At 38.5% G+C, this 21,081-nt stretch overlaps 1 protein-coding gene across 2 annotated transcripts in view; it reads right to left on the reverse strand.

Moving 5' to 3' along the window:
* Positions 1-251: 251 nt before the first annotated feature.
* EPB41L4A (erythrocyte membrane protein band 4.1 like 4A) overlaps positions 252-21,081 on the reverse strand; it is a 128,185-nt gene continuing 107,355 nt past the window's right edge. Inside the window, exons 16-23 of one of the 2 annotated variants that reach the window (XM_065744247.1) lie at positions 19,827-19,874; positions 16,035-16,112; positions 11,287-11,406; positions 6,139-6,186; positions 5,448-5,516; positions 4,442-4,552; positions 3,560-3,641; positions 252-1,290 (exon numbers count right to left, since the gene is read on the reverse strand). In XM_065744247.1, coding sequence (XP_065600319.1) covers positions 1,165-1,290; positions 3,560-3,641; positions 4,442-4,552; positions 5,448-5,516; positions 6,139-6,186; positions 11,287-11,406; positions 16,035-16,112; positions 19,827-19,874 — 682 coding nt within the window. In that variant the 3' untranslated portion in view covers positions 252-1,164. The remainder of the gene's footprint in view (positions 1,291-3,559; positions 3,642-4,441; positions 4,553-5,447; positions 5,517-6,138; positions 6,187-11,286; positions 11,407-16,034; positions 16,113-19,826; positions 19,875-21,081) is intronic. The other variant, XM_065744248.1, reaches the window with a different exon arrangement.

A 21,081-nucleotide genomic window follows, 5' to 3' on the forward strand; every position in this document is an offset into this window, starting at 1 on the left:
CCAAGCTGCCCCATCTGTGGAAGAATGAGAGGCAGAGGAATGGCTTCTGCATTTTGTATGAAGTGACAGGACATGAGAAGAGCTAGGCATCACTTCAGATCTATATTGTTAGATAATGTGCTCAGCCTGCAGCATCATTACAATTACTTTGCCTACCCTGACAACAGAAGTAGCGACTATCATACCTGAAATACTGCCTTTGTCATTTTTTCATCACAGAAATGGCTCAGAGAGGAGTAACAAAGTTATCATATTAAAAGAGATTAAGGCAGGCTTTGCTAGTCTAGTCATTAAAAAAAAAAAAAAAAAAAGGAAAAAAGAGCTATTTCCTAGCTCTCTTAAATCCTACTCTACCAGTTCTGTTTAATCATTACTTAAGTGCATTGCTAAACAATCTTAATACAATAATAAGTACATATCCCCTATTTTTTCCAGTATGGTTTACCATAAGATGATAGATGCATCTTTATGGTATGGAATGTTCAGTTAAATAGGCCCTCAACACAGGACATAAGGACATTCACCATCCAGAACATTGCTGAGTAAATCTGTATCATCTGTGGAACAATTTGCTACACAGCTTTACTGAATCAAACATTTCTGAGCTAAAAAAAAATGGGATTCTGTTGATAATAGTATTAAAAACACCAGCATCTCTTGTTGTGCTATAAACTGTAAGAGTTAGAGGTCCTTATGTATCAGGGCACAAGTTGATGACCAGATGGAACTGTGAAGATGATTCTTCCCAAATCAAACTGTATTGCACAACTGGCCAAAAATATGACTTACTTTCTTCTCTTGAAGCATCTGGTCGTGGTCATGTTAGTTAACAGTCATTTTTTTGGAAGGAGGCTATTCAGTTACACAGGAGACCATAAAGCATGTTCTTCTGCAGCCATTGTTTTGTTCAGTTTTTGGAATCGAAATTGCTGATCATTCTGTTTTATGAGGATTTTTTGGTCGTCTAACTGGTCAGCTTCTCCTCCATTGGCCACACCCCTAGAATGGTCCAGGTGATAAAGGCACTGCTTGGCCTTCCCAGCAAGCAGGCTGTGTTTCTGAATGTCCTGTAGAAACTGCCACCACTTCAACTTCAGTTCCTTTCCTTGAACATGCACACACATATTCTTGACCTCCAAAGAACATCATCTTCAAGTGCAGCAGTCAAGTCTCTACCTTGAAGCGTGACACCTGTACAGTTTTTATCATTTTAGTAGTGGTTTTAATATCGATGTTACTAGGTGGCTGAGACTTCTCTTCCAGAAGGCTGTCTTTAGATCCATTTCGTCTCTGAAGGGAACAAATTATCTTGTTGAAAGAGTTCAGTAGAATTTAAATACCATATTTTGATAAGAATTTAAATATCATATTTTGATAGCTGTAGCTATGACCGCTGTAGGCAAAGGATAGGGCAGTTTACATATATGTACACCATGGATATGAAAGTCTCTACAGTGGATCAAAAAGAACTTTTTACTCCCTCCTGTGTCCTCCTTCCCCTCCCAGCTTCTGCTTCTCTGTGCTACTTGGATTCATATTCCCTACTCAGGAAATTCCACTACTAATTATTTGGTATTTAGCCAAATATTGCAAGCAGCATTCAGTGGGAATTAATGGCCACTGCTGTGAGAAATACTGGGGCAGAGTGAAAAGAGAGGTGGTTATGGATGTTGACCACTTGTGTATCTTGATTCCTTCCAGGGCAATGCATTTATGCCACGCAGTACTGGATAAAAATGGAGATAACCTGATTTTGATTTTGAACAGGAATGAACCACACAAGTTACTTACTAAAATAAAGAGCATACATTTGCTTAGTCTTAAGTACACCAACTTCCCCCTTCCTCCTGAAGCAAATTCTTACAGAAATACCACAGATAGCTCAACTTTTTCCATTTCCATCTTAAGCAGGAATGCTAAAATCCTTGAAGTTCATTGCTATCAAAGAATGGGACATCTGCTAGCTAGTCTTAAAGTGAAAAAAATCTGATTGCTGTTTTTAAGTTGCTTGATTTTAAAGTGATTCTAACTGCTTGTAGGACAAAATAGGGCAAATGTTACCAGTTAAATTCTGCCCAGTTTCCACACTACATAGAGAATCAGCATGCAATATTAGCATATCAATATTCCAGACTGAAAGACAAGACATGAGGACTGCTGTGGGAAGGAGATATTTATTTATGTTTCCTGTTATTTTGATTTTATATTTGAAATGCTATTGCTTAGGTTTCTAAATGACAATGGTGTGTTGCTAAACAAGTCGCGAAGCTGAGGTCCCTGGGTCTGTTCATCACAGAACAGAGGAGCTGAGGGGAGCCCTGATGGTGGCTGCAGCTCTCACAGGGAGCAGAGGGCAGCGCTGAGCTCTGCTCTGTGTGACAGTGACAGAGCCCGAGGGAACGGCATGGAGCTGTGCTGGGGGAGGGGCAGCTGGGGGTCAGGGAAAGGGTCTGCACAGGAGAGTGGTGGGCATGGAATGAATGGGCTGCCCATGGCAGGGAGTATTTGGACAAACCTCTCAAAGGGTTTGAATTTTGGGTGGTCTGGCTGGAGCTGGGATCTGGACTTAATGATCTTTGTGGGTCCCTTCCCACTGGGGGTATTCCTTGATTAGTTATGGATCACACTCAATTTTATAGAACATGCCATTGCATATACATAACATGTCATTTTCAGCAATGATAGCAAAAAATCAAACCAATACTAATTAATAGTAATAAACAGTCTAGGAGAAAGTAAAGTTTTGCTGTCTGCCTATACAATTTTACCCAGGTATTATTTAAGTAAAAATACTTCTCGTAAGAACATAACTTTGCTGAAAAAACTTCCTCCAGGTAAAACAGCAAGTAATTCTTACAAAAGCAGCATATACCCTTCTAAATATTTAGAAGTTAGTTGGAAATATGTCTAGAATTTTCCCTTGTACATTTGTTCTCCTTTAGATTACTTGTATAACAGAACTGCAAACGCTTTCTGAATATAATTTGCTCTCAGTTTTTAAGTTTAATACAGCTATCTACTTTGAGTAATGGAACCATAGCTTCTGAGAAAAGCTGGTGATTACATTTAAGAAGGTAAGTTTTCTCCTTTTTAGATTTTGGTCAGTTAAAAACTATTCAGCTTTTGAGAAAAAGAAAAAAAAATAACTCAAGCCCAAGCTCTAAGAGAATAATTAAAAAATGACAATGTACTGTCAGTACAACAACATCCTAAGGAAACCTGTACACTTTAATACATTCTGAGAGTTAATCATCCTCCTGTAGAGAGCTGGTTATGTTCTTAAGTATGCATCAAACTTAAATTGAGAAACTGTCCTTAAGCAGCAGAAGCATGTGTTTGCCACAGACATGTGCAACAGCATTTCACACATTTGGAAACATAAACAAAATAGAATGAAAAATGTAAAATCCCTAGTCACTGCTGAAGGAAAAAAAATATCTGTGAGCTTTAATTATCACTGAGAAACAAAGCTCTTATTTAAGCTAGATTCCCTTCTGTATCAAATAAATAAATAAATAGATAAAAAATGGAAAACTGTAAAGGATGTGAAAATACTAACCTGTTGAGTAAATTGGATGCTGGGACCTTTAACATCAGAGGATCGTGTAACAGGAAGCGGAGGCACCAGATCATTTTTTGCACTGGAATCAGGATATTACAAAGCAGATATTATTATACTGAAGTAAACTATAAAGTGTTAAGGTGTACACAAAAATAATACTAAATCTGATCCTGGGAGTAACCTAAGCAAAATGTGGAAGGCCAACACCCAAGTTTAGCCAACCAAAAGCTATCGTACTGACTATCAGTAGTCAGTGTGTGGAGGCATCTCCATGGCACCTTTTATCCCATCCTCATTCCAGGGCCTCTTACCTCCTGGTCTAGAGGAAGGAATTCTACAGTTCATTTGCACATGAGATGAGCACCATCTGAAATCATGAATGTGCCATGTCTTCCAGGATGCCACCTAGCTGAAACGAGCCTCTCAAGCCCCTTGATGAAGAGTGTAAGCATTTTCTCTACACATAATTCATTTAAGAAAGACCAATCTACCTACTGCTGTGTACACTAGAGTTCCTGTGAAGCAACTTACTACAGGTGACATTTTGATCTAATTAAAGATGTGCATATTTGGAAAGCAGCATATGAATTCTCCCTTCAAAAACTTCAAAACTTACCACTAAGGAACGAGGCAGGTTTCTTTTTCATATTTTCCCCTTTCTAAGTAGACCAAGCAAGCCTCTGTTGCCAAAACAGACCAGAAATGCTTTTGTACTTCTTTTGTCACTTAGGTCTGAAGAGCTATTATTTACAGGCTCACTTGAATCCTATGGCAGCAAACAATCACATGTATGCCCCTTCTAATCTAACTGCACGTGAATTCTGAACAATTTCTGAGCCAGATTAAAACAGTATGTTGCTAATAATCCCACTCACGTACTTCACTTCAGACAGAACAGATCTTTCACCATCAGAGCACTGGGACCGCCGATACTGGCGGTAACTTCGAGGTGAATGTGAATGCCTAATGCGTATTGGGTCGCCTTGAGTCCTAGGAGAGACACAAAATTCACAACAGGAGGTTAATACTCCAGAATAAAAATGAAATGCAGCTGTCAACAGAGAGATCCTCCCTTTATTTTATTTTATTTTTTATTTTTTTCTGTATAAAAGGCAGCTTTTTACATTGGATGAATATAAATGGCTGACACTTTTCTTTTGAGTGTGTACCTGGAATTCAATGCTTTACAAGTGCAATGGTCACAGACTGGCAAGTTGGTTTTTGAGAATGAAAGTATTTAATACAGAATGCATTAATATATGCAGCCATAACATCGTCCTTTTCTTTTCAGTGGTGCTGAGGAAGCAAATTATAATGCAAAGTGTGTTTCCATTTCTGTCACAGGCAGCTGCCTGCATTAGGATATGGCATCCCAAATGGGCAATTATCACAGCAAAATAGATGTCTGCTCTTAAGGAAAGGGCTATGCCATGGCAGCTGCCCACGGTAAGCAAGGGGGCTGAACAAGTTAAAACACTGCTTTACAGAGCTAGAATGAAAATGTAAGGGGAAGCATAAATTCAAGAAATAAACTGACATGGTTATTTACACTCAGTTCTCCCAAATTCTGTAATGCATAGCACATAGAATAGACTTATGTATATTTTGATGTACGTACTGAACATACAGATATACAGCAGGTTCTTCAGTGTGTGACACACAGAGAGAGATTAAGATACTTTTTTTCATATTTGGGAAGGAGAAAATGCTAGGTTTTAAAAACATGAAGTGTTCTCATCCAACCCATCCTCAGTAAACGTCTGGGGTAGACATAACTATAGGGCTTAAGTATAAACCCAATCCTACTTCAGTATAACAAAGTTCACATTAAAAAACAAAAAGTAAGCTTTTACATTCACAAAGAAAAATCCTGATATAAACTCACTCTATTTTTGTATATGGTATTTCTTTCAATTGCTCCTCAGACAGGCCAGATGGATCCACCAGTTCTTTCCTACAAAGCATTAGGCAAAGTAAAAAGTGTAACAGCAGCTCCCAACTTCAAACCCACTCTTTTTATTAGTAGTAGTATATTAGACTGGAAAGACTTATTGAAACAAGCTCTTGTCAGCCCTGAGACTATCCTGACACCAAAACAGGAAACCTATTAAGAACTATGTCTAACTTAACCGTCATTGCTTCAACTGCATGTCAAATCCTGTTCCACTGCGCTCTCACCTTCATGCAGTCTGATGTTTCATTTTCACAGTATCGAATACTGTGTACAGTGAACATCAGATGTGCTTTGGAATGGTTAATCTTTCCAAGTGATAGTTTTAGGTGTAACAGAATAGGGGGCTTCATCCCAAAAGTATCGCTATTACAGACTAGGACATTTTGTAAGACCCGGCTCTAACATACTGTATTTTTCTTTATAATTCACCTATATACAATAGACATCTGAATTTAGTGCATTCAGTGGTCCACAGTATCTTCTATAAGTCATTTACACCTGCATAATTTATCATGGCACTGAACCAAATCCAAAAGTAATGACCCACAGCCACAGGAGAAGGGATATGATTGTAACCATTTGAGGGGCAGAGCAGCAGTGATGCTATGAGGACCATACTTACTGAATATGTTTCCAGAGTTCTTCTTTAGCTTGTACATCTGGGCTTCTCCTACAAATACCAACAAAGACAGCAAATTGTGAAAACCACCATCCAACACGTTGCTGTTTAATAATGTTAAGAGCACAGCCTGGACAAAAATCATTGCAAGCATAGTCCCCCTGTGACTTCTACTTACAGTATTTGTTAACTCAGAAAATACATTAAATTTCATTGCTTTGATCTAACTGAAAAGTTATTTCCTCTAAACTACAAGTCCTGTTTTGCTAGCTAAGAATATGTTCAAAATACCAATGATGGAAGGGCTCCTCTTTGCAAGCCAAAGCATTATCCAGCCACTGCTACCCAGTTACCCAGCTGAAGACAGCCTGTTTTAGAATTACCTTTATAAAGGAGAAACCCTGTGGCCCAAGGAGCTCTGTGTTCAGTCACCTCAGTGCTCAATGGTAAAGGACCCACTGCTCTACTGAGGTCACAGCTCAGCCTTTGCTTTCTGGTCATTTCCAATTAAGGTTTCTCCTCAGTTTTTTTAGCACTGTCATGACTGGGACAAAAAACAATGAAAAACAAAATACCACCATCTAAAAGACACTAACTCTCTCCCACACAACCACACATCCCACACCAGCTCCGTATGTTAGCATGTATTGAATTCGTGGAGAACTTACTTAGCTAAAATCATAATTTCTGCAATGCACATATGGAAATGTAGTAAAGCAAGATTGTGTGGCAAGCCTCATGTTTTCCAGTGAAATACAGAAAACACTGCATCCAAACTGGGTCCCCTTTCTTTTCTTCTGCTTATTCTACATCATTGCAGGAGTAGTGTGAAATCTTCACTGTTGCTGAATCTCAAATGGTATAACAGATTAATTACACATTGGCAGGGATTGCATTTGCATGGAGTAATCAGATAACCCTTTCACTGGGTCTATATAATCTCCATGTAGACAGCTAGATTGTTCTGCACCATCTGAGATGCAACGGGTGTCACTTCTAGATGGACTCAACATGCATAAATGCTCCCACTGAAGTCACAGTTTCTCACTGATTTGGTCTTACATCATCTAATGATAAAGCTCTTCTCTTTTTTTTTTTCTTCAAACAAAAGAGGCCATCACAGTCATAGATGCTTTTGGAATTAAATAATCCAGATGTCCATGAAGATTGAGGAAGACATCAGCCTTTTAGCATCTGTTAAATTGGCTCCCCACTGCCCCTTGACAGCTATGTCAGCATCAATTCCAAAACTGTTTTTTGTCACTGTTCCACTACTTTTTTTCTACCTCACTATTAATATGCTTGGATAATTCCCAGACTTTAGTTAATGTTATACAGTTGTTATGAAGGCAGTTTACTTAGGGATGGCAATTTCATTTTTTAAATTTTACAGGTGTAGAAGTACTAGAAGATATCAGCTTTGCAAAAACAGATAGAGACAAGAGAATCTTGTGGTTCCCTCACAGGAGTAACATGAACTGATCCATAATGTTTTGGGGCTGCAAAGGGCAGCTATTTCCACGAAACACCCTTGCCTGCCCATACTGCTCACCTCCTCCTGATGTTAACAGCTACAGCCACCAAGAGTAGCTTGCAGTGTGATTTTTATTAGTGTTCAGATTTTGCTTCTCTGTGTGCTTGTGTTTATTGTAGTGTATTTCATTTTCTTATGTTTTCACTTCTGCCACCTCAACTCACTTTTTGCACCTATTTTGCCTTTTCTCCTTACACTGGCCCATGTTTTAATTCCCTGATGTAGAAGCTTGTTATCCAGTGGCTTTTAACAGCCTTTTCCAGCCCTCAGTCCCAAACTGATTCCTCCTCCTCATCTGCAAACCCTTGTTCACAGAGCAGCAGCTGCAAGTTTTGTATTCACCTAGGGGCTAGGAAGACAGGCATCCTCCTCAGAGACTGAATAATCTGGCAGTGGGGAATGCAAAGGCTCTGTGAAAAATACCAGCTTCTCCAGGGCAGCTTGGTCACCCCTACGAGCCCTAGTTTGCCTGAGGAAGCAGAGCCTCAGGGTCACCTCATGCCCCAGGCTCTCTCAAAGCAAAGCAATGTGCACACCACTAACCCATCTGATCAGCTCATTGCTTTCAGGCATTCATGGAAATACAGTTGTTCAAGATGTGACTCTAAGTTTCACAGTCCCACCAATCATTACGTGGCCTCCCCTGCAGTAAGAAAGACTAAACTGTGAGGCAGTATGGGTAGAGAATGGTTAAACAAGAAGTCATCTTCACTTCCCCATTTTTTAGGAACTGTATCTGCAGCCTCCCTGCCAGCTCTGGGTGTTTAATCTCCACTATCTCTCCCTCCTCCTCTTCCTTCCCCCCCCTCCCCCACTATAAAAATAAGGAAGCTACTGTTGCAAAATTCCTGTACAGTCAAATATGCCATGAGGAAAAAAAAATCACAAAGGAAAGAGGCTGAACACAGTAATTTCTCAAGCAAATATTTCCAGGAATTCTCATCTTAACATTATTTATTTTCCACCTGCTTAAGAAGTGTTACATTACTGTGATTACTTTCCAGCATTTGTTCAGCTTAACTCCCAACAAAAGAATATTCAGAAATATGATACACACAGAGTATCTGAATAGAAGCATTTTTCTATGAAAGGTCTGTTCCTGCCTCCTTGAAAGGCAGTAGGAATGCTATCACTCTGAAATGAAGAAAAGCCTGTAGAAAGAGATGTCTTGCTCAAGTGTAATGCAGGTATTGCAAATCCTGCACTGAAAAGTTGTGTTTGCACAGCTCTTAACAGCCTTTGATCCTCAAAGTCAGATCACAACACCTCTCTCACTTTGTTTACAACTTTTTTCTTGTTAATTGTTTTAGAAATCATAGTTTGGACACACAATGTATGTTCAGATTGTCTTACTGCAGTATCTGAATTGAGCTTTGAATTGACAATGGTTTACAAACAATTTGTTTGCTGATCAGATTCACTGATGTGCAAGAAATCTAATAGGAATTCCCTAACAGTGAGTCTTCAGAGCTCTTTGTTTCTGTTTGCTTTTTACAAGCTTTAACAACCCTACAAGTTAATAAAATCTACAACATATTCTGTATCTGCATCTGCATGCTTATTAATATTTCAGTGTGACTCACAAATTGTAAATTTAAATAGCCATGGAATTTTAATGGCCATTCTTCTTAATTAAAAATGCCCTTTGGCTACACAGATGTTTCACATGAACTCCTGAAAATAAACCCTGTAGAACTAGAATTGGGAGCTCTCTTTGTCTTTGATTCCTTTAAAAGATAGAAAGGTCAAATTCTTGTTAAATATTTTTATTCCTGAGACTGAGGAGACACCAAATCCTGCCACCAACAATGACTAACACCACTCATTATCAAACAAATGAAATACAGCATGCCAGACACAATAAAAATGTTCCAGTCATTACTTCTCACTTTAAGGATGAACCTCTAGTTAAGATGACTGAAATAATGAACTTAATGTGAAAGGCTCAGCTGTGTTACTAAAATGATGATTTTCTTCAGACATTAAATGTGCAGACTGAGGTGACCATATGGCCAGAAATAAAAATAGCCATACCCTGTACTCTAGGGAATCATTTTCCTTGCCTCTGATCTGCATTCAGTCCTGTAAGCAAACAGCTGAGCCAAACTAAATAAAATTAATGTTCTTATATCCTAACACAGCTTGGGTTAACCCACCCACATAAAGGCCTTTTACTAAACTTTCTGAAAAACATTTATAAAGAATTCATATTTTACTTTTTCCATTCATGCTCCCATACATTACATATCTACACCATATGTGGAAGTCTGAGTTAGTTTTCTTTTTTTTCTCTGCTTCTTTTAACTGAAGAATGAGACAAAGGGAGGAACATAATCATCATCAGAAGGAATGAAGGGTCATTCAAAACCTTCAGGATTCTTCCTTTTTTTGCATCATCTGTGATCTTCTCTTCTTTTGTATGACATCACTTTTTGCTATTATTAATTTAGAGATGTGTAAAGCAGAATGTCACTGTGCTGGAAATAATGCCCCTATCTTACTCTCAGTTGGTCACAAGAGGGAGCCTGTAATGTCCTTGTAATGAAATCCACTGGGCATATGAAAAAAAAGTGAGCTCACTATAAATTTAATCTAACATCTGTTTCTCAGTCTATACTACTTTTTGTATAATGTGAAAAAAGTTAATCAAAATTTATCAACTGTATTTTGAGACATCTATATAGGCAGAATTAGTAATTTATCATTGTGTAATTACACCCAAAAAAGTCTGACTCCTGTGAAGCTGAAAGTGAACAAGTTTGCACAAACTCAGTTAAAGTAGAAATTCCAACATTTGAAAATTTAATACTAAGTACTATTTCTCATTAAACAAATAAAAAAAACAATAATTGTGAACTATGAAAATGGAGATAACAGATTCAGCACCATGTGTAACTGCAAACAGAACTCAATGGACTGCGAATACCAGAAACCTCAGTGCAGATTAAGTTTCAACAGGTAAGAATGAAATAATTAAGGCATTATACAGGTTCTGATGGTCCATTCTTAACATGAAAGGTAAATTTAAAAAAAGACATTAAAGGGAATTATCTGCATAACTGAGTCAAAGAGATCACATATTATGCATCAGCGTTGGAGCTAACAGTTTAACCAGGTTTAACCAGGCAGCGAGGATGAGGACATAGTTACAAAGATTGCTCTCCACTGCTTTTTTCTCAGTACTACACAGCTGCTCTCCCACATACCAATGGTAATTGGACATGGAGACATCAGCAGCTAGTCCCACCTGGAACAATGCTGCAGATGTATTGATGTAAGGTGTGTACACAGATCTCACAAATTCCTCTATCTACCACACAATATCTGAATATTTTCACAGACACACTGCCCAGATGTGAACCACTGTCCTTGTTACAGAATTATAGACCTCACTGAAGGTAACAGTCCAGGTGTGTTACAAAGCTCTTTTTGTGTTACTCATTGTCTGAAATTCAAATTACTAGAGTAAGTGAATCTGCTTAAGAAAGAACATACGACGTGAATATTGCTTTTCCTCAGCCGCTGAGAGGAAAAACCACACTGGAGATATTCCTTTTTCATTTTAACATATCACAGAACCCTTAATTTTCATGTCAAAGTTGGCAACAGATACATACGATCGAGATCTGTGCCTGGATCGCCGGTAGTTTGGATCTGCCTGGTTTTTCTCCTTTTGTCGCCGTAGCACAGCTTCCCACTGAGGGGCCGAATCAACCATGTCATTTTCTTGCCGTAATCTGCAGAGAAAGTACAAGGAACTTAGTCTCAGGTTTCCAATACGGAAGGCTCAGAAGCAGCAAGAGTGTATTTTTGTCTCCACAGAAATCCCATCTCCTGCAATGCAATTTTTTTTATGTTTTGTCTTCCCAAATTTTGATTCATATTCCCAAAATACATAAAATACAACAACCTGTATAAAAAGTAGACTCACTGATTTGTTACCCAGAAATAGCTCAAGCCGAAAGATGTCAATCCATGACATTAAAAACAGACCTACAACTCAACCTGTCTTCCCATCCCAAGCCAAACATCTGGAATGTTTTTACTATCCCACTTAGGTGTTGAAGTCCTCCTCATCCACAATAAGTCCAACATTATGGCACAAGGCTCTGGAACTACTATGTCTTATTCAACTCATTTGTCACCCAAGGCCTAGCAACCCTTCCCAGTGAGCATCTCTGATCCCTGGAACAGGCATAATGTTCAAACAGAAAGGAAAGGGAAAATGCCAACACAAAGGAGACAAAGATAATCTACTCATCTCTATGACAGAGAGAGGCAAAAAACTGGGGAGGGAGGAGGGCTTTAAACTCTAGCCCTGCCCAGTGTGGATGAGTGTGAAGAACTATATGAAAGAGTCCTGTTCAGAGGTGCAGACAAACTCGTTACTCAAACAGCAGTGGAACTAACAAGGTAGAAAGGAACACAAAATCCTAAATTCTGTGAATTATTTCATGCATTAAAGTATCCAAATTCTTTGGAACTAAGATGTTCTAGTACCAGGTGATTTTCATATTTTCTTTTTTCTTCCACAGTAACGAAACCCATTACTGCAGTGTATTAACAAATGTCAATATCCTGTAAATTCACCATGTCTGATAGCGGGTTGATGTAACTCTATCATGGAGAAACTAGTCAAGACAACTGGCGCAACAATGCTTGGCCATTAAGAGGTCAACAGATGCTTAAGTGTTTCAGGGTTGCAGACGTCACTGCTGTAGATGTGTTTAGTTACAGCTGTAAACTTAAAATTCAACCATGATTTATATATAAACAACTCTGGAAAACGTCACTCCAAGAGCAGGACAGTATGACTGGCATACTGAAACTAGGGAGGCTTAACAAAAAAGTAAATGTTGAGATTAGCAACGAGCAAAAAAAAAACCATCACAGATAAGTGTTTTACTTGGTGGAGACACATCTGACTGAAAAATGTAGGATGCGCTGTTGTTGCTCTTCAGTAAATATGTACCTTTCTTGTTAAATTACTCTATCCACACCAGGGGAGTTGGAGCACAATGATTATTTAAGGTTCCTCTTCAACCTCAGCTATTCTATGATTCTAATTTTTAATCGTACTGGGCTGAACTGACTAAGCAGGTTTCTGCTTTTGCTTTAATAAAATCTACACTCACATAATGAGTGTTGAGATAGATCCCCAAGTTCTGCAAAGCATCATAACTCTACCAAATGGCACTAAGCATCTGGAGTAGACCACAACGTCAAGTACTGATTTCTAAGTAGGTTTTTTTAAACCTGTAATCTGGTGGTAGGGATTAGCATCTATCTAAGGCTTTTGTAGAAGAACTCACACAGTAACAAGTAATGAATTGTGATTTTCATCCTGAATAATCCAGTTTGTGAAGACAGCACTAATCCCATATGGCATAAACAGTATGAACTGCCCCACACATATGGCGATCACTTAAACCTGAACAAAAAGAAGACGTGGCTGTCAGAGCACTGCCACTGTACTGGGTGCTGGATGTGCCTCCTCGCCATCTACTTTAAATCTACTCTCTTGTAATTTTAAACATTTCCTCGCATCTTATGTACACACTCCCTGAAGAATAGTTTCTTCCCATCTTTTCTGAAGATCCCTTTTAAGTATTGTAAGGCCATAGACAAGTGTCCTCAGAACCTTCTCTTCTCCTGGCTGAACAAGCCCAGCTCTCTCGTCCTTTCTTAATAGGACATTCCCTGGCCAGCATACGTTTGTACTTGGGACTACCCCAACCCATGTGCAGGATCTTGTACTTGGTCCTGTTGATCTTAATGACATTTGCACAGAACTTCTTCTCTAGCCTGTCCCTCTGGATGGCATCACTTCCCTTTAATGCGTTGACAACACTATACAGCTTGGTGTTGCAGGAAAAGCTGCTAAGGGTGCACTCAATCTCACTGCCCATGTCACTTCACTAGCAAAGATGATAGTGCTGGTCCCAGTACTAACCCCAACTTGTCACTGGTCTCTATCTGGTCATCAGGCCATTGACTGCAACTCTTGGAATGGACCAGCTTACATTCTTAGTTAGTGGAATGAAATCTTGTTGGAGACCACTAACTCACACTGCTAATGCTGGGATCCTGTTTGGCATCTTCATTGTTGACATGGATAATGGTTGAGAGTGTTCCCTCAGCAAGTTTGCAGATGATATAAAACTGTGAGAATTCACTAATATGCCAGCGTCATGCTGCCACCCAGAGAGACTCAGACTGGTGAAATGAGCTCACAGCAACCACATGAAGTTTAGCAAAAAGAACTTCAAATCCTGTACCTGGGAAGGAATAATCCAAGGCATCAGTACATGCTATTGTGTACTAAAAAGTGCTATTGTGCTCCTTGTACTTGCTACAGTTTCCATGGAAATAAATAGGAGGTATTACTTTCAGAGTGATCAATATTCATCATAGGACCTTCCCCCTTACTATGAATATTTGCTTAGGAGAAAATGATTATATAATAGGGTAAAATGCCAAAGACTTACAGAGTAAGTAAAAGATTTTATTCCCAATCTTCTTCTACTTTTCTATCTTCAGTAGGTCTCACCTGCATCTCTGTTTTTCTATGATAATTTATTTTTATCTGACAAAAAGTTGACATTAGTTTCAGCACAACAGTAAAATTTAGTGCACTTGTGTCAGGAACTCAATCATTACACTGGGAAATAAATTAATATTAATCCATGCAACAGATAAACTTGAGTAAAAGCACCTGGAAGCCTCACTGTATTGTCACAGTTAACCCTGTTGGAGCTGGATCACCTCTGCTAAGAGGAAAGTTATTCACTTCCTGTGCCCTTTTAGCTTATTAGATTCCTGCTGTGTCCACTAACAGAATGCAAGAACTCATTACGACTGGTGCTTTTCCTGCTTTTGTTCACAAGGAACAAGAATGTGACCTTCAGTAAATAGTGACTGCCTACTTTAGCACTGAAAATTATTTTTGACCTTGTCCAATTTCAAGTGACCACCTAAGAGCACAGATGCTGCAACATTAACAGTTTTAGTGTATCTTACATTTCTGAGAATGTAAAAAAAAACCCCACAAAAATTCTTGTCCTTCCATAAAAATTATTTCCTTTTTAACTGTAAGCACTTTTCCACAAACTGAGAAGGGTTGCTAAAGGCCCATTTATTTCTTCAGAAAATGATAAGCACTACTTAATTCTTCTCACAATTCAATCTGTATATTGCAGGAATCTTTCTAAAAACATTCTTGTGGCCAGTCTCTAATTTCCTTGTCTTGTTTGTAGAACTCCCAGAACAAGAAGTTTCACAGGAGAAAAAGGCAGGCAAGATTGTACTAAGAGAATGGAATACAGAATGCTGTTCACCTACTTATCACCGAAAATACAGAGCTCACCCAGAAAACAAAACTTCTGTACACACTACTTCACTGTTAGCTGAGTTATCTCAGAAGATGCTGCTGATTTAAGCAATTGCCAAAGAAACCTCATGGCTTAGCTATGCTTTCTACAAGACCATGAGAATGTTAAGGACTGTGTAGAATCACTTTAAATCTTGGAAGTTATGCTTAAAATACACATTTCTTAGCACAATCCTTATAACTCTAAGAGCTTCAAAATATCTGAAAATAATTTATCACTAATAATTCTGCAGATGAATCAAGGAACATGACAGCTTGTGGAGACTGCTTTAAAAAACATATTTTAATCAATGCCTCTTTTGTTCAGCAACAGTTTTCTCATGCTGCTTATGCAATAAGAAGCTCTATGTACTTTGCTAAAATATGTTTTATAAACAGCTCTCAGATGCTGCTACAAGTGCAAAATTAAAAAGATCCAAAACTTACTAGCATCATTTGATGTTAATTGTTATTCTATGAGAAGCTGGCATTGTAAACATTTTGGGTTTAGGCCCACAGTTCACATTTTGGAAAGTTAAAACATTTACATAACTAAATGCATGCCTTTAAAAACAACAGCAAGTTTCAGATCCATTCAAAAATATTCTTTCTGCTTGTCTCAATGGCATATTTTTTGCTAAAAATAAACATCTGAAAATTTTGAAGTGTTGAAGTATATGCTATGAATATCATATCCACCATTATCTACTTATTTGTATCAAGACTACATATCTTCTATAAACATGTTCAGCATTTGATTTTGCAGTTCATTAGTGAGATCTTCCCAAGCTGTAAGAGAGAGCACATATTTGTTACATACACCAAAGGCATATATGCTATTTGTCAATTCTCTCTTTTAATTCAAGATACTTATCCTGCTTCAGGAGGACTGCATACATATAAAACACCAGTTCTTATTAGGGCTATCTCAAGAAAATCCATTCTCTAGTTGTTTGTGCTTCATGTTTTGCACTCTATAAACAATAAAAAGGTCACCTGTTTCTCTTCTTTCGATGCTCTCTGTTGGAATTTTCGGATTCACTGCCACTGCTGGTGTTACAACGAGAACGTGATCTGGAGAAGGGAAAAGCAATATTTCAGGATCACTATAACCCCTAATGCCTTGCAAGAAATGATGGTGTTCTCAACAAGGAATAAACAATGCTGAAAAGACATTATTAGGAAAATCAGAGTTACAAGAGTCTAGAAGGCTTGTCTACACCTGAGAGCCATAATCTCTTTTGCTTATTAAATGACTGGAAATAACTGCTTCAAAGGTAGTACCCAAAATTCAGTGTCAAGTGACTGCTGTTTTCCTTTTGTATCCTTGCACTGCATTTTTGTGTTTAATTACTTAAGCTCTCAGCATTCTTTGTGTGTATATCACAGTGACATACTTCTTCAAAATGTTCTGCCTTTAAACTACATGCACTCTATCTCTTACTCCTTACTAATGGACTCCCAACAGAAACTTTACACAGTAATTCTGATTTTGCAGGCAAACCAGAATGCTCACTAGATCTGTCTTCTTCTGTTCACCTGTAACTTTTAATGTGAGCTTCAAATAAGCACAAATCATTTTTCAAGTGTTGGGCTGTATGGATGAAACATCTCCAGTGCTGTGCTTCTGCTGATCTTTACAGACACAGAGTGGTAGGTGTGTTTATCAGTACAGCTTAGAGACAGCCCCAGGCACAGCTACAAAGATGGTGCATCATGTGTGGAAAAGGAAAGAAAGCAGTATTTTGTTTGCCAACTCTGACTGTTGAACTTCAAATGGTAAGGTGACATTGATGGCTCTGATCATTTATTATTGAGAAAGACTAGCGGAGCAGGCTGATACAAAAGTGGACAGGTAACACTGAAAGTTGAACTTCAAGAAGAAAATAAGTATCTGACTGCCTACAGGCAAGCTCCTCTCAGTACAGAGAAGGCCTCTACTACCAGAAACCTTTAAATCCCTGATTGCCATTGATTATCATCTTGGAGCAGACAGACCAACTGTCAGAGCTTTCTTGTCACAGAAATTAAGATTCTGTTACCCTACTGCTGGGCTAAGTCCTAAAATACCTGGTTTGAACTACTGTTTAACAAAAGTTTTCTTCTTAAGTCTCCAAGCATAAAATAGGAGGTCAAGTGGGTGACTTCTGATGCTGCTGACATTCTTGTGCCTCCTGGCTATTCTTCATTCTCTTCTGAGCCACTCTGTTAAAAGAGCTGACTTGTTACGTTGCCCTTCAAGTAAGATGAAAGATGAAGACAGCTGATCTGGTGTAGCAGGTAAGAGGTGTTTTGTGATGAGGTTGAAGGCTATGGACAAGCACCCGCTCACGTTATGTTTGAACAGTTCAGAGAGAAAAGCCCAAATAGGATGGGAAAAGATGAAAGATACTTCCTAGGGAGCAGAAAAGCAACAGCATTCACCTCTCTTAGGGATCCTAACTGCTCAGTGACACACTGCTCTGCTCTCCAAATAAGAAACTAGGTACTGTCCATGTCCTTCCATCACACGTAATCAATCTCAAGAATCTGCCCATGGTCCTGGTAAATTATGATTGGTTTCATCAGATTGTTGCATCATTGAATGACTCAAGAGTCTATGGAATTGAGAACTCACTTAGGAGGCTGACCTCCCTTCTCTCCTAAATGTTAACCTGAATAACTTTTATTATAATAACTGAATAAATTCCAGAAATATATCAGACTAATAGCACACCAAAGACTAGGAAAATCACTTCACACCAACTTGTCTGCAGGGAATAGTCTCAGGAAAGTGAAATATCCTCAGAGGAGAAGCAAATTACAGAGAAATTGTATGCTTCTACAGACAAATGTTACTCTGAAGGAAGAAAAGATTAAAAGACAGCATCCAAAATGGTACCAGCTCAAGGATGCTCAGGGGAGTTCAGGGAGCAATACATGCACCACAACTGTAGAAGACCTTACATCCCTAAAAGTATACCTCCCTCTTCCCCCTTTCCCATACCTCATAGCCACTAACACTCTCAACACAGCAGAACAACACCTATTTAAAAACTAAACAAAACAAAACAACAACAAAAAAAACAAACAAACCACAAACAACCTTCCTGATCAACACAGCAACACTGTTCTTTCACAATTCAAGTATTTCCTTGCTATGATTTAAGCAATTTATCCTAGAAAGTACCAATGCAGCAAACCTGCAAGATAAAACATCCTATTTGTTCAATTTCAAGATAAGTCTATTTGCTCAAATTTAAGATAAGCTTTTTTTCCTAGCTTTTCAGGAATGAAAATCTGATCTACCTTTTGTGCTCTGCACATCAAGTTACCTTGTGTTCATTGTCAGAAAAGCACCTACAGAGAGACAGCAGGGCTGCTGAACTGTTAGATGAGAGGCAACTTACTTGTGCTTGCTGCCAGAATGTTACCTTTCACTGCATATTAAACATCAGTTTTTACTGAACTGAATAAGATATTAAAAGCAAATTAGATAATAAATGTGTTTTTGTAAGCCAAGTGCAGGAACACAAAAGCTAACCCCAACCTCTAACAATTACAAATCAACTTTTGCCATTTACCTCATGTTTTCTTGCTCAAGCAAGAAGCACATCCAACAAAAAAGAAGAAACAGTCTGTTAGGCAAAAGAGGCAGAACATACACAGCCCTGTAGGGACTTTGGGGTAGGATTTGGTATTTCAGAGGAACAACTGACAGAGAAGGCTCATATGCTGATGCAGTCCTTTTCTGATTAAAATGTAAGCAGAGTCACCAAACTGAAGAAGCAGAGAAAGTCTACAGCTACATACAGAAATAAATTGGCAATGTACAGCCTTCAAGCAGAGATTCCGCCTAAGCACTTGCATTTCCTACCTGGAATACCTAACTACATCATCTATTTTCTGTTCTTGACATTCACCATGGGTGTATCACTGACAGATTGAAATGGTTACATCCTTCAAAAAAAATAATGTTATCTTAGGCACAAAGTACATGAGCTCTTTCTCTGACTTCCTGTGATTGTTCCTGAGATGTTTGTATCTCTGCCAGAGGTCCTTTCTCATGCTGGTGTGCTGAATCAGATCCTGGGAGTGCCTTCACTCCTTCATAAGCTTCAAGAGAGTCAGACATCAAAATATACTCCACTGTGTTCATTTACCAACAGCCAAAGCAGGAACACAGGAACAAGGAGGAGCACAGCACAGTGTCACAGCAGAGAACTCCAGATGCAAAAATATGTAAAAAGTTGAAGAACACACCAGCATTTTATTTGAATCCAGACAAGACTGCACAGGAAAAGGAAGCAAAGCTTAACAAGAAAATAAAGATGTTTAAGACACTCTCAGAAGTCCACAAGTAGTTAAACTCAGAAGTTTAGGCAGAACAGATGTGCCTCCACATCTACATTTTGAAGATAATCTCAAATGACGATACACTTGATATCAAAATAGGTGAACGAAAGTGGACTGGGAGTCTAGACAACTCAAAACACAATATTCAGATGCAAAATTAAAAAGCTTAGACTTCTGGAATTGACTTTCAAGCTGCAGATAAGCCTTTAGTAAACTTCCACAAAATATAATGTGGTTACAAGTAACAATGTGCAGGGTAGGTTGTAAGAATCATTGATGTGATAAGACTATACTACAGAACTTTGGAAAGAGAAACTTAAATGGATGAAACACACTAAACCTTTTAAACATTCATGAGGATGGGGGAGAATGAAGGAAGGGAAGAGAGACAGAATTAAAATATTGTCAGTACCTTCACCATCACTTCATGACTGATATGGTGTATATATTTACCTTCTCCTGTGCTTTAAATCTGAATCTTCACCACTGTTTTGGGTTTTCCTATGACATTAAGGAAGTGTTAATGAAATATCATGGAGTCACTTAACACAAATACACAAAAGTTTACATCTTTAGTATTTAGAATGGAGAAAAAAAGGCATGTGCTTGTTTTATACTTTTCAGGACAACTACAATAAGTTGCAAAGGCGTGATCACATTCAAGTTCTCACTGCAAAACCCTGACTTGCACTGTTGAGCACAGTAAGTTGGCCATTAGTGCTTCCTGATGTTTTCAGTACAGCAAATCCTGATGTTTTCCTCTCAATTCCAGTTAAGACTGCATATTCAACACAGCTACTGTTACTAAACAGTTGAAAAAGGAAAGTACATGAATTACACCAAGACTCAGGAAGAAATAATTAGGTTAGAATCTACCCACTATTGTCAGCCTTTACAGTCTCACATTTGAGATAAGGCTTTTTAAAAACATTTTATTGGCGTGGTGGCCGAAGAGAAAACTTGTTATTGGCATGACCACCTGTCTAGTTAGCAGATGAGTCAAATATAATTCCCAAATGATAAACTTGCATCTCAAAACAATCTCCTACTGCACAGTACGTTAACATTATTCTTTTCTTTCTGCAAGATGGTTTTGCACTGCTTTTGCATTCCCTTGTTTTAACAAAGCCCAATAATATCTTCTGACAGCAAAGTTACAAATGAATCAGAAAATCCACCTCAGTAAACACACTGCTATCAACACTTATAAGAGCTAAATTCAACACAGAAAAATCAACATAATTCTGTCAACTTAAGGAGAGCTACACTGACTTACTTTATTTAATTCATGCATGAGCTCACTGAACATACATAATGGTTGAGTTTCTTCACTGCTTTTCTAGACAGCAGTGGGCAGGTAAGAAGTTTGGAGCTGCTCAGAAACCTGACAAATACAAAACCTCCACATCTATTGAGAAGATTTCCTCATAGATAAGGCTGTGTCTTCAAAGAGCCCTTTGCAAACTTTGGCTTTGAAAGCCAAACAGAGAATTGCATCAGAGGTGTCAGAAGGAAATACAGCTTCAGGGTGAGGTCTCATAAAGTAGTCCTGGAAGACTGTGAATATCACACAGTAGCTATGTGTGTCTGTATTTCACAGCAGACCACAGCACCCATGTACCTTAGCTGGCTTAGGTGCCAGCTTAGGTGATGAAAGCAGCCTCTCAGCAGGGCAAATCACCCCAGGTAACATGTAGCCTGTAAGAAC

The sequence above is a fragment of the Cyrtonyx montezumae genome, unplaced genomic scaffold, assembly GCF_038088225.1.
Source record: "Cyrtonyx montezumae isolate F1298 unplaced genomic scaffold, pur_monq_1.0 scaffold_30, whole genome shotgun sequence".
Taxonomy (NCBI): domain Eukaryota; kingdom Metazoa; phylum Chordata; class Aves; order Galliformes; family Odontophoridae; genus Cyrtonyx; species Cyrtonyx montezumae.